The following is a 12,295-nucleotide window of genomic DNA, read 5'->3' on the forward strand; positions in this document are numbered from 1 at the left end:
CAGGACCATTGAAAGCTGAATACATGATGCAGCTCTAAACCACCAACCACCAAGTCCTAGTACGAAGCAGTTCAACATCAGGCGCGGAAAGCGGGCTATACATCGGCCACATCGTTGTGGAACCTGTGAGAGTCATTGCGACATGTTCAAAATTTACCTGCTGGTCACTTGCATCTGCGTGCTCGTAGCCGCAGTCTTCTATACTTTCTACTGGAACCGCATGATCTCTGTGTTCATCAGTCTTCTCTTGCGAGTCAAGTACTGGCGACAAGGAGGCTCGAGTATATGGGTACACATTGGTCGGTTTTCTATTAAACTTGACGTATTGACACCACTTAATGTACCCCCCAGGATCCATTCACTTCTCAATCCTCGCGGGACGCATACTACTCAAAGATGTCAAATATCATTCCAGTAATATGACCGTCAAAATCGTGACAGCCCAAATATCTTGGAGATATTGGCTACGCATGCCAGCTACAGAGGATGACTTGAATCGCGCTCATGTTGGTGGTGAAGAATGTAAGACTGCATTTATTTCACCTCTTCGTGCATCGGGTAACCAGTGCGCGCTCTGATAGTCAACCATATGTCACCATTCCCTTCTTGCCGGATCAAGGTCTCTGCCCAAGGATTCGAGTGGTTTCTATACAACAAGACTGCAGCATATGATCACATCATCTCCCAAATGCAGGCCAAGGCATCTCCAAGTCCAGAGTCCTCAGAACCGCGTAGAATGTTTTCTCGAATGTCGGGAGCTGAAGGTAAGATTCCACATACTTGTTGTTGGTCTGACTTTACATATTTGAACATAGGGCTGGGTTTCTACCCACCTCCTGCACTGGCAAATATCAAAGCGCCTCCCGTCATCCATGCTGCGCTAGCCTGGATTAAACGTCAGACGCCATATCTGGACCCGAATGACCTTTTGCCCATCGCACTTGAGCTATCCAAAGTTGCTATCACTTGCGGTAATCCTTCAACACCAAGTCTGTTAGTTGCAGAGTGTCATAGAGCAGAAGGCACGTTCGGGATTGTCCAGGTCGGTTTATTCATCTTTGGTATGCATATTGATACCGACATCGTGGGCAGGCGAGGTCGAAGTGCGACCTCTATAAGCAGCTTTTGAATCTCAAATTCCAGAAAGTGCTTGTGCAGCTTGTTGAAAATGACAACTACCAAGGCAGCATGCCAACAATGGGACATTCTATTCGCGAGAAAGCAGAAGTGTCGAGGTTCGTCGCCTTTGTATATGCTTAATGACTTCAACTGATGTCATTGCTGTACCGTATCAAGTCGGTTCATAGAACTCGTTCCATTGGCTTATCTTCCGTTCCGGGCATTCTCTAGGGTTTGGAAAGGGCTGAAGTTGTATTCATCTAGTCGCAGTTCGTTTATTCACGACCACGGTGCAGCTGAGAAGTCTCCTGCACTTATGCCAAGCAGAAAATCAGCCAAGACCATCGACGAAGAAACACCTATTGGCGCTGACTTTGCTGCTCTAGAGTACGCCATTGAACGGCGCATTATCGAAGCCCCCATTCTGGAGCTATCATATTATACTGATGTCGTCGGCGATGTGCCTGATGCACAGGATGGTCCAAGGGGCATGGGATTAGAATCATATGACATCGGCAATGGCGACCTACCTCCTGAGTGGGGTGTAGATCTGGTAATAAGAAACGGGACTCTTCGTTATGGACCATGGGCCGATCGTCAACGGTAACGGCATTCTTGGATTCATGAAGATAGGATCATACTTATGGTTTGAATTATATTCTCAGAGTCCATCTGCAACGGACATTCTTCCCGCCAACGTATCACGATCTGGAGGTGTCAAAACACCTTAAACCGGGAGATAAACGCACTTGGACTGCAATGAAAGTGTTTGTCGAACTTCGTGACGAGACAGTCCTCTACGTTCCTTTTCGGGAGCCTTCGAAGGTAAATCTGTGGTATGAGACTCGCCTATCTTTATTAATCCTCTCTTAGAACTGGCAATGGGATGGTCTTAGCGATTATCCGCGTCCGAGGAAGCGCGACCATGCAGCTCTGCATTTCACTGCAGGTGATAGCTCCTCAATCAGCTACCTTCTGCCTATGGTTACAAGTCCCGAAGGATATGAACCTCGTTTGGAGGTTCATCTCGATACAGTTTCTGTAGCATCGAGCCTCAACGACATCAAGCTCATCGCGGCTGAGTCCTGTCGCGTTAGTATTTATCCTATTCCATGGCGATTGTGCTAAAAATTACTCAGGTTCATGCGTCATTTCCATCACCGCTTGTATGGAACGCTGAGCGTCGTTGGTCATTTTCCATCTCTCTTCGTCAACCCGTTATATACCTCCTGCGAGACCACGTTAATATGTTCACCGATTTGACGCGGGACTGGACTTTTGGGCCCCCTACCGACTGGAATCTTTTTGTGCCGACTATCTATATACTCGAACTTGATCTGCACCACTTTGAGCTCAACCTCTATGCCAACGACCAGAATATCATTGATAAACCTCTGGACAAGGGAGAGAACAGTGAGTGGATCCTACTACCTTTTCAAAACTACCATAATTCATGGCATTTTAGCGATGGTGACGATCCGTGCTTCGCGTTTAAAAACTGAAGTTACCATCCCGTCAAACAAATATCGACCTGAGGCGACATCCATTCCATTCTCTATTGATGTTCCAGATGTAACCGTTTTTCTGTCCTTGCCGCGGTGGAATACACAGTACCTCTATAATTCAGGGAAAGAGCATCGCATACTCCACGCGGCAACCTTCCGCATCACATCCTCGTATTACTATTGGGCCGATGTTGAAGCTGAAAATATCGATCAATTCAAGCTCACGGTCGAGGTGCGTCTGACCTTCACGGATCATCTCCCTTACTCATTGTCGCTAAGACTAGTAAAGTTGCATACAAGGCCCTCGGATGGTCTGTCAGGTGCTTGATGGTACTTCGGGACAATTATTTTGGATCTTTTACCCACTTTTCTACGCTTGTGGAGTATCTCGACAAGCAGAGCAGGTTTGGGTTTACTGGAGATCCACTGGAGATGAAGTATCGAGCAGGCAAGGTCAGTGAACCAGGCTGTATGTCTTAGAGCTGTGCTAACAAACGAGTATAGGCAAATTCACTACAGGTTCAGGTGTCGTTACAATTGCTTTCTGGAGCAATGGTTCTACCTGCGGGTTTACCTGGCTACGAAGTTCGCGTAGCAAGCGACGGATCGCCCGACGATATTGGTGCATCCACGGTCATGGCGTGTTCAGTGCTTCAACTGGACTTACGACTGCATGACTATTTTATGGGTAAGCCGTTTATCAGACGATTAAATCATAACTATTGAACTGTGTAATAGACGTATCACTAAATCTGAGTACAATCAAGGGTTCTATACTCGACGCTTGTTCCGAGCACGCTTTCTTCGGCCAGGGGCATCAACACTACGAAGCCTCATTTTTAATCGATGGTACTGTCGATTGTGTTTGTTCTTCCGAGCTGATACTCATCTTCTATCCGAAGGTCTGAATATCACTGCTCACAGACTATTTGGGCCACAACCGCGCACCCGTACATATGTCTGTGTATGGGAAATTGGAATTGGAGCAGTGAAGGCCCAATTGACATCTCACGAGGGTCGAAATTTAGTGGCATCTTTAAACACCTTCCGTCTTAACTACATGGACCTCTCCAACGCTCCCGCGACCGAGTTTGGAGTGCCAGTAGATCCAGATGGTAAGAGAATGGTCTTTGGACGAGAGCATCCACTGATAAATCTATTCAGTAACTTTCATCAGATTCTCGACTGGCCATGTGAACGCCACCTGGTCTGCTGGTGCGACAGCCGTAAACTTCTCAATTCCTTCAGGCTTCAGTTTGCACACCAATGATCTGGAAGGCCAATTTTGTGGCAAGCTCACGAGCGTCAGACTCCCCCTTGCGTCGCTGAAGATTCTGTTGTCGTCAAGTGATTCTAAGACAACATGGTGTGAGGCGGCCGATTTGTCTACGGACATCAGCCTGGATATATACAAATCTCCAAAGACCCGCGATCCGTCACAGATGGACTTCATAAAGGAGCAAGATGAGCTGACTCTTCGGGCACAACATCTGCTTGATGAAGTAAAGAGGGCCCGAAGAGCCTCTTTCCCTACTAATCCGCAGTCGCTGCAGCGTACGCGTTCCGGTCACCATCGCAATGGACTCTATCTCCCCCCTCCCCGCCTTCCACGTTTCCGCAGAGCAGAACCACACCCTCCAACACCCCTCACGAGCGTTCCACATCCCAAGAGCTCGGCTACATGGTGGCCTCGTCTTTCTTATCTCTCAGAATCCGACGGAGAAGAGAATGTATCCGAAGTAGATCGCGATGCACGTCTGGCGTATGTTACCCGTTTTCTGCTCTATTCTACTAGATATAACAGTTTTTACAGGAGAAGTCGACTTGCGCCACCGACCGCCGTCGACGACGACATGTCTGTGTCTGGGGAGGAGTCAGACGACGAGGACCTAACAGATACCGAATCCTCGACAAGTGGCTGGTCCTCGACTAGATGTGAGTCGTTCTCGAATGCTGAGTGTTGCGTCTGCTAAATTCAGACAGGTGGGATTCAAAGGCAGTCATTGATTAAGCGTTACCGTCGGGTCACTAGGTGGTACCGCAGCGTCGACCTCGGCGACCTCGACAGCTGGGAGGACTCGCCCTTTGTTGTAACGAAGGTGAGTAGACGAACCCATTTTTTTCCCAAACATCCATCGATCAGAGGACAGGAACCCAGGATCGCAGCCCAAAAGGACAAGGATTCGTCCAGAATACGTCCGACCGTACAATCTAACGACAGAACCAGCTATGTCCACTCCACGACTTTCCGCATACAGTGCAAACGGGAGATAATGGTTCGATTAACCCCCTTGGCTCTCTTGGCAATTAGGGATTTGGTGGAAGACCTGCAATCGCGGGTTCGTGTTATTTTTCTAATTTGTCGCGTTACCTTGATAGTTTCCTGCAGTGGCTCAGTCCAGAATTGACACTGGACTTGGTAATGGCGAGACACATGACGATGTTCAGCGATTCGCCAGGGTCCCCTCTCTCGACGGCCTTCGACGTTAGTATACGGTCCGCTCGTCTTCAGGTACTTGAACACATATCCTGCCTACGTTCCTCCTCCTTCAAGGAAGCATTAACTCAAAGAGACTCGATTGTTGCAATCAACTGCTTGGCTTCCGGATGTCATCTCGCCATTTCTCAAGGGACCCAGAAATTGGCTTGCCACCTAGAAATATCTGAAACATCGATTGGAGTAACGGATGACTTTGGAGTTGCTCTGGGTTCTAAGTGTTTACGAGCAAATAGTCCCGTATTATCTCTTCGTCGCCTTCAACTGAATGTCACGCAGAGTCATGCTAGCATCTCTGTTGGGCGCTTTGCAGTGGAAATTCAACCTGTTAGCCTCGAGTGCGCTGTCGCCACGTTTCAGGCATTGGAACAGGATTTGCAGGACCTCTCACTCGGCCCCTCTATGCAGTTTGGCTCAACTACGCGCCTTCCGGAGATTGTCTACTCTATTCTGGATCTCATCAAGGATAGGCCAGCCGTCGATTCACTGTCAACCATTCAACCTTCTTTCCTCGTCCAACGGGGTTACCCCCAAGTTCTCCGGACAGATGCTACCTACAAATTTCTATTTCATCTACGAACTGCACTCCAGGTCGCCCGTCTTCAAGGAGATATCGGGACGAATAGCCCATCCATTGCAACGCACGACGTGAAGGCTTTGGTGGACTCGTGTCTCGCGGACCTTATGCTGGACCTAGAATCTTCCAAAGAAGGTATACCTAGTCCATTGGAAACCATTCTTCCTCATACCTCCCCAAAGTCCACGACTAGCGCACGATTTACCGTCGGCTCCGTTAACTTGACTGCTGACCTTATCAGCATAATCGTTGCAGACGAGGTGTCAACATCCACCAGTCGCCTAGACATCAGCTCTTGTGCTTTCCGGCTTCGCTCTTCAAAACTAGCACACTTCTCGGAAGGAGTTCAATTACCGTCACAGAGCCCTTCCTTTGTGAACCATGATGCCACCATTCCACAGACTGTATGCACCCTCGCCGTAGGTGACGTCAATGTCACCGTCTCCCCTCACTTGATGGTCTTCGCACAATGTGTACTTCGCATACGGAGGGTATCAAGTAAACCGAAGCCAGTCTCGAACCAAGCACTTCCAAACTCTGGGCCGTCTCACCTCATTTTCACGGCCGTTCTTCGTCGCGTTAACATCCGCGCTGCTGCTGAAAAACTTGCATTAGAGATTGGGACCACGGATATGGACATCTTTCTCACCTCACTCAAACGAGTCGATCCGTTGATGCATACTGAGGTCCACTCTGTCAATTACACTGCTGGCTTTAGCAACGCTTTCATACGTGCGAGGGCTACCGACATTGGACCAGGAATTTGGGCCCAGGATCAGAACGTTCTTGCTTCCTTGACCTCCTCTGGCAAGCTTAATGTGCTCTGGCGTCAGGAATCATCCACGAGTACTATCCGTCTCGCGTTCCTCTTATCTAGCACCGTTTTTTCCGTACCTCGTAGCGCCCTTCGTCTTTACCGCTTCGTGGAAGAGTGGGAAGCGGACTTCCTTCCAGGCATTGAAGCCACCACCCAAGCCTTTCTAGCAGAGTTGAAGGAAGGGAGGGGAGATCATGCGCAGCAGACAGCACTGACGCGCCCTCGTGCTGTCAAGAAGAGCGCGTTAGTAGCCCATGTCACGGGACGTATCTCGGAACTTGGTGTTTCTCTCCAAGTCATGCGAGGAACTTGGTTATCATGGAACATACATGATCCGACTGTGTTCCTTTCGTTACCAGGCGGATCGGGATCCAAGTCGTCCACGTCCTTTGGTATTCGATTTGGCAAGCAAACCTTGGCCATTTCATACAAACTACAGTCCGCTGATGACCACGCGGATACGCCGCGGATCAAGGTGACGCTCCCTTCGCTCTCGTTGACAGGTCATCATGGCGGCGCTTTCGTCAGAATCCTTGCTTCTGTGGACTTTTTGGATGTTTTAATCAAGCCTTCACATTGGGATACGCTTCTCGTCGTCCAACAAAAATTCGGTCAAGATTTTGCTGATTTGATGGACCTGATCCAACAAACTCGCCAACGAAGGTTTAATCCGCCTGGATCGACGTCGGATGCATCTCGATCTACTCTATCGTTCAGTGGACACGTCAATGTGAAGGGATTCAGATTTGGGCTTGAAGGTCGCTCCTCCACCTCATATCTAGAATGCGAAGATGTCGGTGGCGATATATCCAGCAACGATTCAGGTATTGCATGGCGAATCAGGCTTCGTGACCTGGCGTTGTCGCTTGCGCCTAGAGCGAATGTCGTGTCACGAGAGACCACCTTCAATCGGAACCACCGATCTGCATTTGTAATCGTAGATCTTCGCGCTAGGGGAAACACCCACAAACTGGATTTCCGCGTCCCAAAGATCCATGCCGTGATGCAACCCAGTTCTATAGGAGAAGTCGCTGACTTCTTAGACCATCAACAGGTGCGAGAGTCACCTTCGGGCATTTGTCTTACTTCTCAACTTTTCTAGGCCGAGTTGCTTATTCGGAGAGATCAGCGAGCTGCGGAGTTGGCAGCGTTCAAGGAAAAGACTCGCAGCGTTCTGAAAACGTTTGATATGAGAACGAGCGAGGCCATTCGTGACCAAAAGCCCTCTTGGCTTAGCGAACGTACTATAAACGTAGTCATCCAGAAGATTGGAGTGGCCTTCCCCCTCAGCCTTGAACAAACGCTGGAGCTTCCCCGGACGAACTTCCATGACGGCCCTTCCGTCAGGGCCTTCTTGTTTGCTATTCGGCGTATCAAGTTCAGCGCACAGAGAGGAGAAGCGGGTGAGATGTCAACTAAAGAATTATCCTTCCAGTTTGTGCCCAGGTAGGACTTGGTATTCCAGCAAGCTCATCACACTTATCTCTGATTATGGCACTTTAGTTTCAGGCAATCTTCGTCCGAAGACTTCGCAGCAGACCAGCATAAAAGCCGAAACCGACTGGTGTACCCCCACATGACTGCGCGGCTACGATCGGATACATCTTTGTTCAGTCGTCATATCTGGTTCTCTGGAAACGTCAGTGGATTTATCTTGGACTTGGACTCCAACATCCCTGATTACATATTCTCGCTCATTGATGTGTACCGTCAAGGAAGAGAACGAATGGCCCGCATCGCCGCAAGCCTCCCCCGTACTACTACAGCGCACCTCGCGAAGGACGATGTCTCACCACGAGGCGGGCAGCAAAATGTTCCGGCGTCAACCATCTTTGCAAATCTAGTCTTCCAGAGCGGAGAAGTACGCATTCATAGCGATGCAAAACGTGCACAGGCTCCGTCTCTGAGCGCTCACCCACCGTCGGACGGCCAACTTCGCCCAGAGCAGGAGACACTGAAGCTTCCAGTGATCTCTGCTTGGGTTGAATATCGCGCTTCAGGGATGCGAGCCGGTCCTGCAGCCCTGATATTCAAAAGCACCATTCATTCCAGCCAGAACACTCTGAGACCGAGTCTTCTCCCTTTCATGACCGAAATCGTTGACTACGTGCAGTTGCGCTTACGCAAGACTAGTCAGGCGAATACACTACCCATTGCACCATCTCCTTCGGAAGATGAATCGTCCTCGCTGCTGACCTCAAGTCGTCTGGAGAATTTATCCGAGGCATCATCGAGTCTTCAAATCAGCTTCAGTCTCCGCATAGACAAATCAAAGCTCGAATTGACCTGTCAGCCGGATGTCAATGTAGTGGCAGCTTTGCATTGGGAAAGTGGTGGTTTCCTTGTGAACATCTCGCCGGGTGCCCATAGTGTGACGTTGACGGGCACTGTAGACGGCCTCACGATCGGCCTCAAGCACGGGTTTTTGAGTGACGACTGCGTCAATATCGCAGCTCGCAATCTTGCGTTTGTCCTTGCATTTGCCAAGAACGAGGACCGTACTGGAAATATCGACAGTACCGTTTCACTGGTGGTGGATACGGATATCTCTGGTGGTGTGCGTTTCTCCCGCCTGCAGGATGTTTTATGTTTCAAGGCGGTTTGGCTCGATCGCATCCCTCTGTTTGTTGCAGAGCATGCAAGCTCCGACAGTTCACGCCCGCCGACAGCCTCTCCCTCCTTGGCTAGCACTCCTGTGGTAAGACAAGAGGTCACCACTGCACTCATCATTCGCATTCGCCAAATCCACTTGGATGTAGATCTGGGACAGTCCATCAGCAGTGTGACTCTGGATCTCAGGAGCGCACTTATGCGAATACGCTTCTCCGAGATGTCAACGGAGGTATCGCTCTCAGTGGTAGCAGTCTCCATCCTTGCCAGGGGAAACGTCGCGGGACACATGAATGTGCCAGACTGTGTCTTTCAAACGATCCGCAGGAACGAAGGCGCTTTGCCTGATGATTCAGGGACAGCTAGAATGCTTGAACTCAGCATGACTAGTGGCCCTCTAAGCGCTGAGCTCGAGTCAGACCACCAGCGGCTGTTAATTTACAGGTAATCATCATTGTTATGATCCGCCACATCTTGATCTGACCTTCGAGTATCTTCAGAGCTGATCCCGTGCAAGTGGATATCCACGATGATTGGTCGCTCGTCTCCTCCGCAGACAGAGGACAAGACCGGCCTCTGCTGCTTACATTCGCAGTCAATGGCAAAGAGATCATTGCTCTTGCTACCATCGCAACCTTACCGAAGCTGTTGATGTATGTCAACAAGTTCCAGGCGAATATTGCCGCACAGCGTGACGGCGCGAGCCAGGAATCAGCCGCTTTCCGCGCTACTCAATCGCCCAAGCCTGACAATCCACTTACCGAAGTTGCATCGGCATTTTTCCATTCTGCTCGTAACCGGTTCAAGGAAGCGGACACGGAGCTATCGCATAAAATTCGCCAGCAGTTGAGCTTCCGTCTGGAGACACTTCGCCTGATCCTTTTCCCCCGCACGATGGGTGATACCGAACTCGCGCAGTTTATCGGACGCGATGTACATGCGAGCTTGGAGCGTGTGGTGATAGACGGAAAACCACCTCATAGGGAGATCCGTTTATCATTCACGGCCTTGACAATTTCGAAGTTCACACAGCTTCAGCCACTTCTCCCTTCGACAACAGTAGTGTCCGATGACAAAGCTTGGGTGGATCATTTGTTCAAGAACCCCACAGAGGCTATCATTGTGGGTCTGCCCACAATGAATATGCTGATGTTCACGGACGAGGTACTGGAAGAACTTGGCAAGTACATCGACTACAGGTTTTATAGCTCATTCGTGCGAGGCAAGGGCACCAAGGAGCACGAGGACATCTACATCACGCTCAACGTAGCACTCTATTCCTGGCTAACCAGTCTTCGCAAGAATTTGTCCAGGGAATTAGAACAGGTCCAGGGATCTCAAGACTCGCGTAATACGGCAGCGGGTCCATCGTCGCGCAAAAGAGCCGCGGCTACGGAGCCACCTCCGGGCATGGATATTTCTCAGAACGTGGATGTATCAAGTCTAGTCAGCTCCACATCTAGCCCCTTGGTATCCGGGAAAACTGTGTTGCTGAGCCCAAAACCATCTGTCACAGTTTCGTCTCTGGCGACAACAACGAATCAGTTTTCTTCCACACCCTCAGAACTCTCCACACAGTCATCACTGCCAACTTCCCAAGCCCGTCCCTCACCAGATTCGCTCGACCCTTCTCCGCCGCCTACACTTCCAACCACCACAAAAACCGCCGCCATCGTATACAGGTCTCGTGATCGCCGGATAGAGCGACTCACCATGCGGCAACTTGGAGAAGCTACTCCGGATGTTATGCACCCATTTTTCATGAAGACAGCTGGTTTCAACCTCGAGGACTCTCTTCCACAATACGTTCATGAATATGCCACAATTCCTCTGGAGGAAATCATGGAGGCCCTGCTGAAGTTGTACTCGAAACAGCTCAGAACCGACAAAGGGACAGGTCAAAATTAAATCAGGTTATAACAGGGACATTATAATTGGGACATAGTGGAGACATAATGTAGATTTACCGTACTCCAAGACTAATTCTCTTATTGACTCGATCGTGCAATAGGCATCAGATTGTGTTTCCCAAGGCAAGGAGGTAATATTATGCTGGAGGGTGTGATTCAAGTATCTATCTGGCTGAGCTCCCTGCGCCAACATTAAATACACTCAGTAAACCGAAGCACCCATAGAGAAGTGCGACTGGGTATGCGACAAGAAGACGTTGGTCCGACATCCTTAGCACAGCTACAAATATTCCGGAAGCAGCAAACGTGCACCATATGATGGACAACAAGGACAGGACATAGCCAAGGATGCCGCTACAACAAAATAGGTACTGGTGAGACGATTGAAGACTGGGAGCAAAGTAATGGATCACGCACTCTAATGTAACAACCACGCTGATCGCCCCGACGCCAACCATTGGCAATAAGCAATAGCCTAGCACAGATACTACGCGGTATGCGTCGATGCCATTTTCCGACATGAGGTTTAGTAGCGTGTAGATTGAGACGGAGCCGAGCAATCCAAAGCCATATATGTATCCAAACTGAGGCTTCCCGGACTATTGACGCCAGATGAGACACGTTACCACTGTGTCAAAGAGTGAAACTCACCAGCAGCAGAAGGACTCCAAAACAGAAAAAGAACAAAAGGGGACCAGCGAGGTCTGCGTCATCCATTATACGCTCGTCAACACGTCGTAAGGGATTGAGAACTGTCATAGACTTGGCACGTATATGAGAGAAGTTGATCCCCAGCTCTGTCACGCTCATGATTCTGTCACTCGACAAGACGTCTTAATGAAAATTGCTTACCCTCCAGCAATGGTGGCTCTCCTTCAAAACCACCAGTTCCGAAGGCGGTCCACCACCCTCCCGGTTGTTGCTGAATATTCCCTCCAAATGCTGGAGCAGCACCTCCTTGCCCTATTGGTGCCTGCCCACCTCCCATATTCCCCTCCAGACTCGAACGAGATCCCGGGTAGAACTGCCCCTGGTCTGGTCCAGGCGCGTAGAATTGAAGGGGTACACTTTGTTGCGGGGTTTGACCATAGTATGGGTTATGTGACGACGACGCGCTGTACTGATTGGTAGTGTCTTGCCACATGAAGGTTTGAGTCGTAAAAGAAGAAATCAGAAAGGCTGGAAGGGACGTGCCACGTTTGCGGCTGCGTTGTGCTTGTCACTCGTGTCTGCGCAGTGTGCACGCCAACTTTAGTCTTT

At 49.8% G+C, this 12,295-nt stretch overlaps 2 protein-coding genes across 2 annotated transcripts; one reads left to right on the forward strand and one right to left on the reverse strand.

Moving 5' to 3' along the window:
* The first annotated feature begins 6 nt into the window (after positions 1-6).
* EDB91DRAFT_677197 (uncharacterized protein) lies at positions 7-11,116 on the forward strand. The gene is made up of 22 exons (XM_041328067.1): positions 7-299; positions 352-522; positions 582-764; positions 816-1,042; positions 1,093-1,235; positions 1,297-1,722; positions 1,785-1,944; positions 1,993-2,211; positions 2,259-2,532; positions 2,585-2,856; positions 2,904-3,077; positions 3,129-3,312; positions 3,363-3,473; positions 3,527-3,739; positions 3,789-4,386; positions 4,438-4,559; positions 4,608-4,723; positions 4,775-4,963; positions 5,014-7,569; positions 7,618-7,961; positions 8,019-9,569; positions 9,626-11,116. The coding sequence occupies exons 1-22, from the start codon at positions 143-145 to the stop codon at positions 11,031-11,033; spliced, it is 9,798 nt and encodes a 3,265-aa protein (XP_041173809.1). The 5' UTR covers positions 7-142; the 3' UTR covers positions 11,034-11,116.
* On the reverse strand, positions 11,045-12,179 carry EDB91DRAFT_1302696 (Yip1-domain-containing protein; the record flags this gene model as incomplete). Its single annotated transcript, XM_041324995.1, has 3 exons — positions 11,045-11,634; positions 11,687-11,832; positions 11,888-12,179. The coding sequence occupies 3 exons, from the start codon at positions 12,177-12,179 to the stop codon at positions 11,200-11,202; spliced, it is 873 nt and encodes a 290-aa protein (XP_041173810.1). The 3' UTR covers positions 11,045-11,199.
* Between the last annotated feature and the right edge of the window lie 116 nt (positions 12,180-12,295).

The sequence above is a fragment of the Suillus paluster genome (assembly GCF_016628075.1).
Source record: "Suillus paluster strain FC165 chromosome Unknown EDB91scaffold_59, whole genome shotgun sequence".
Taxonomy (NCBI): Eukaryota; Fungi; Basidiomycota; class Agaricomycetes; order Boletales; family Suillaceae; genus Suillus; species Suillus paluster.

What these genes read in the sequence shown, in the direction of transcription:
- EDB91DRAFT_677197 (XM_041328067.1), top strand. Translation starts at nt 143, where the DNA reads ATGTTCAAAATTTACCTGCTGGTCACTTGCATCTGCGTGCTCGTAGCC. An exon ending in CCATGGGCCGATCGTCAACG is followed by an intron (nt 1,723 to 1,784) that starts GTAACGGCATTC and finishes TTATATTCTCAG; the next exon opens with AGTCCATCTGCAACGGACAT. An exon ending in AATTCAAGCTCACGGTCGAG is followed by an intron (nt 2,857 to 2,903) that starts GTGCGTCTGACC and finishes ATTGTCGCTAAG; the next exon opens with ACTAGTAAAGTTGCATACAA.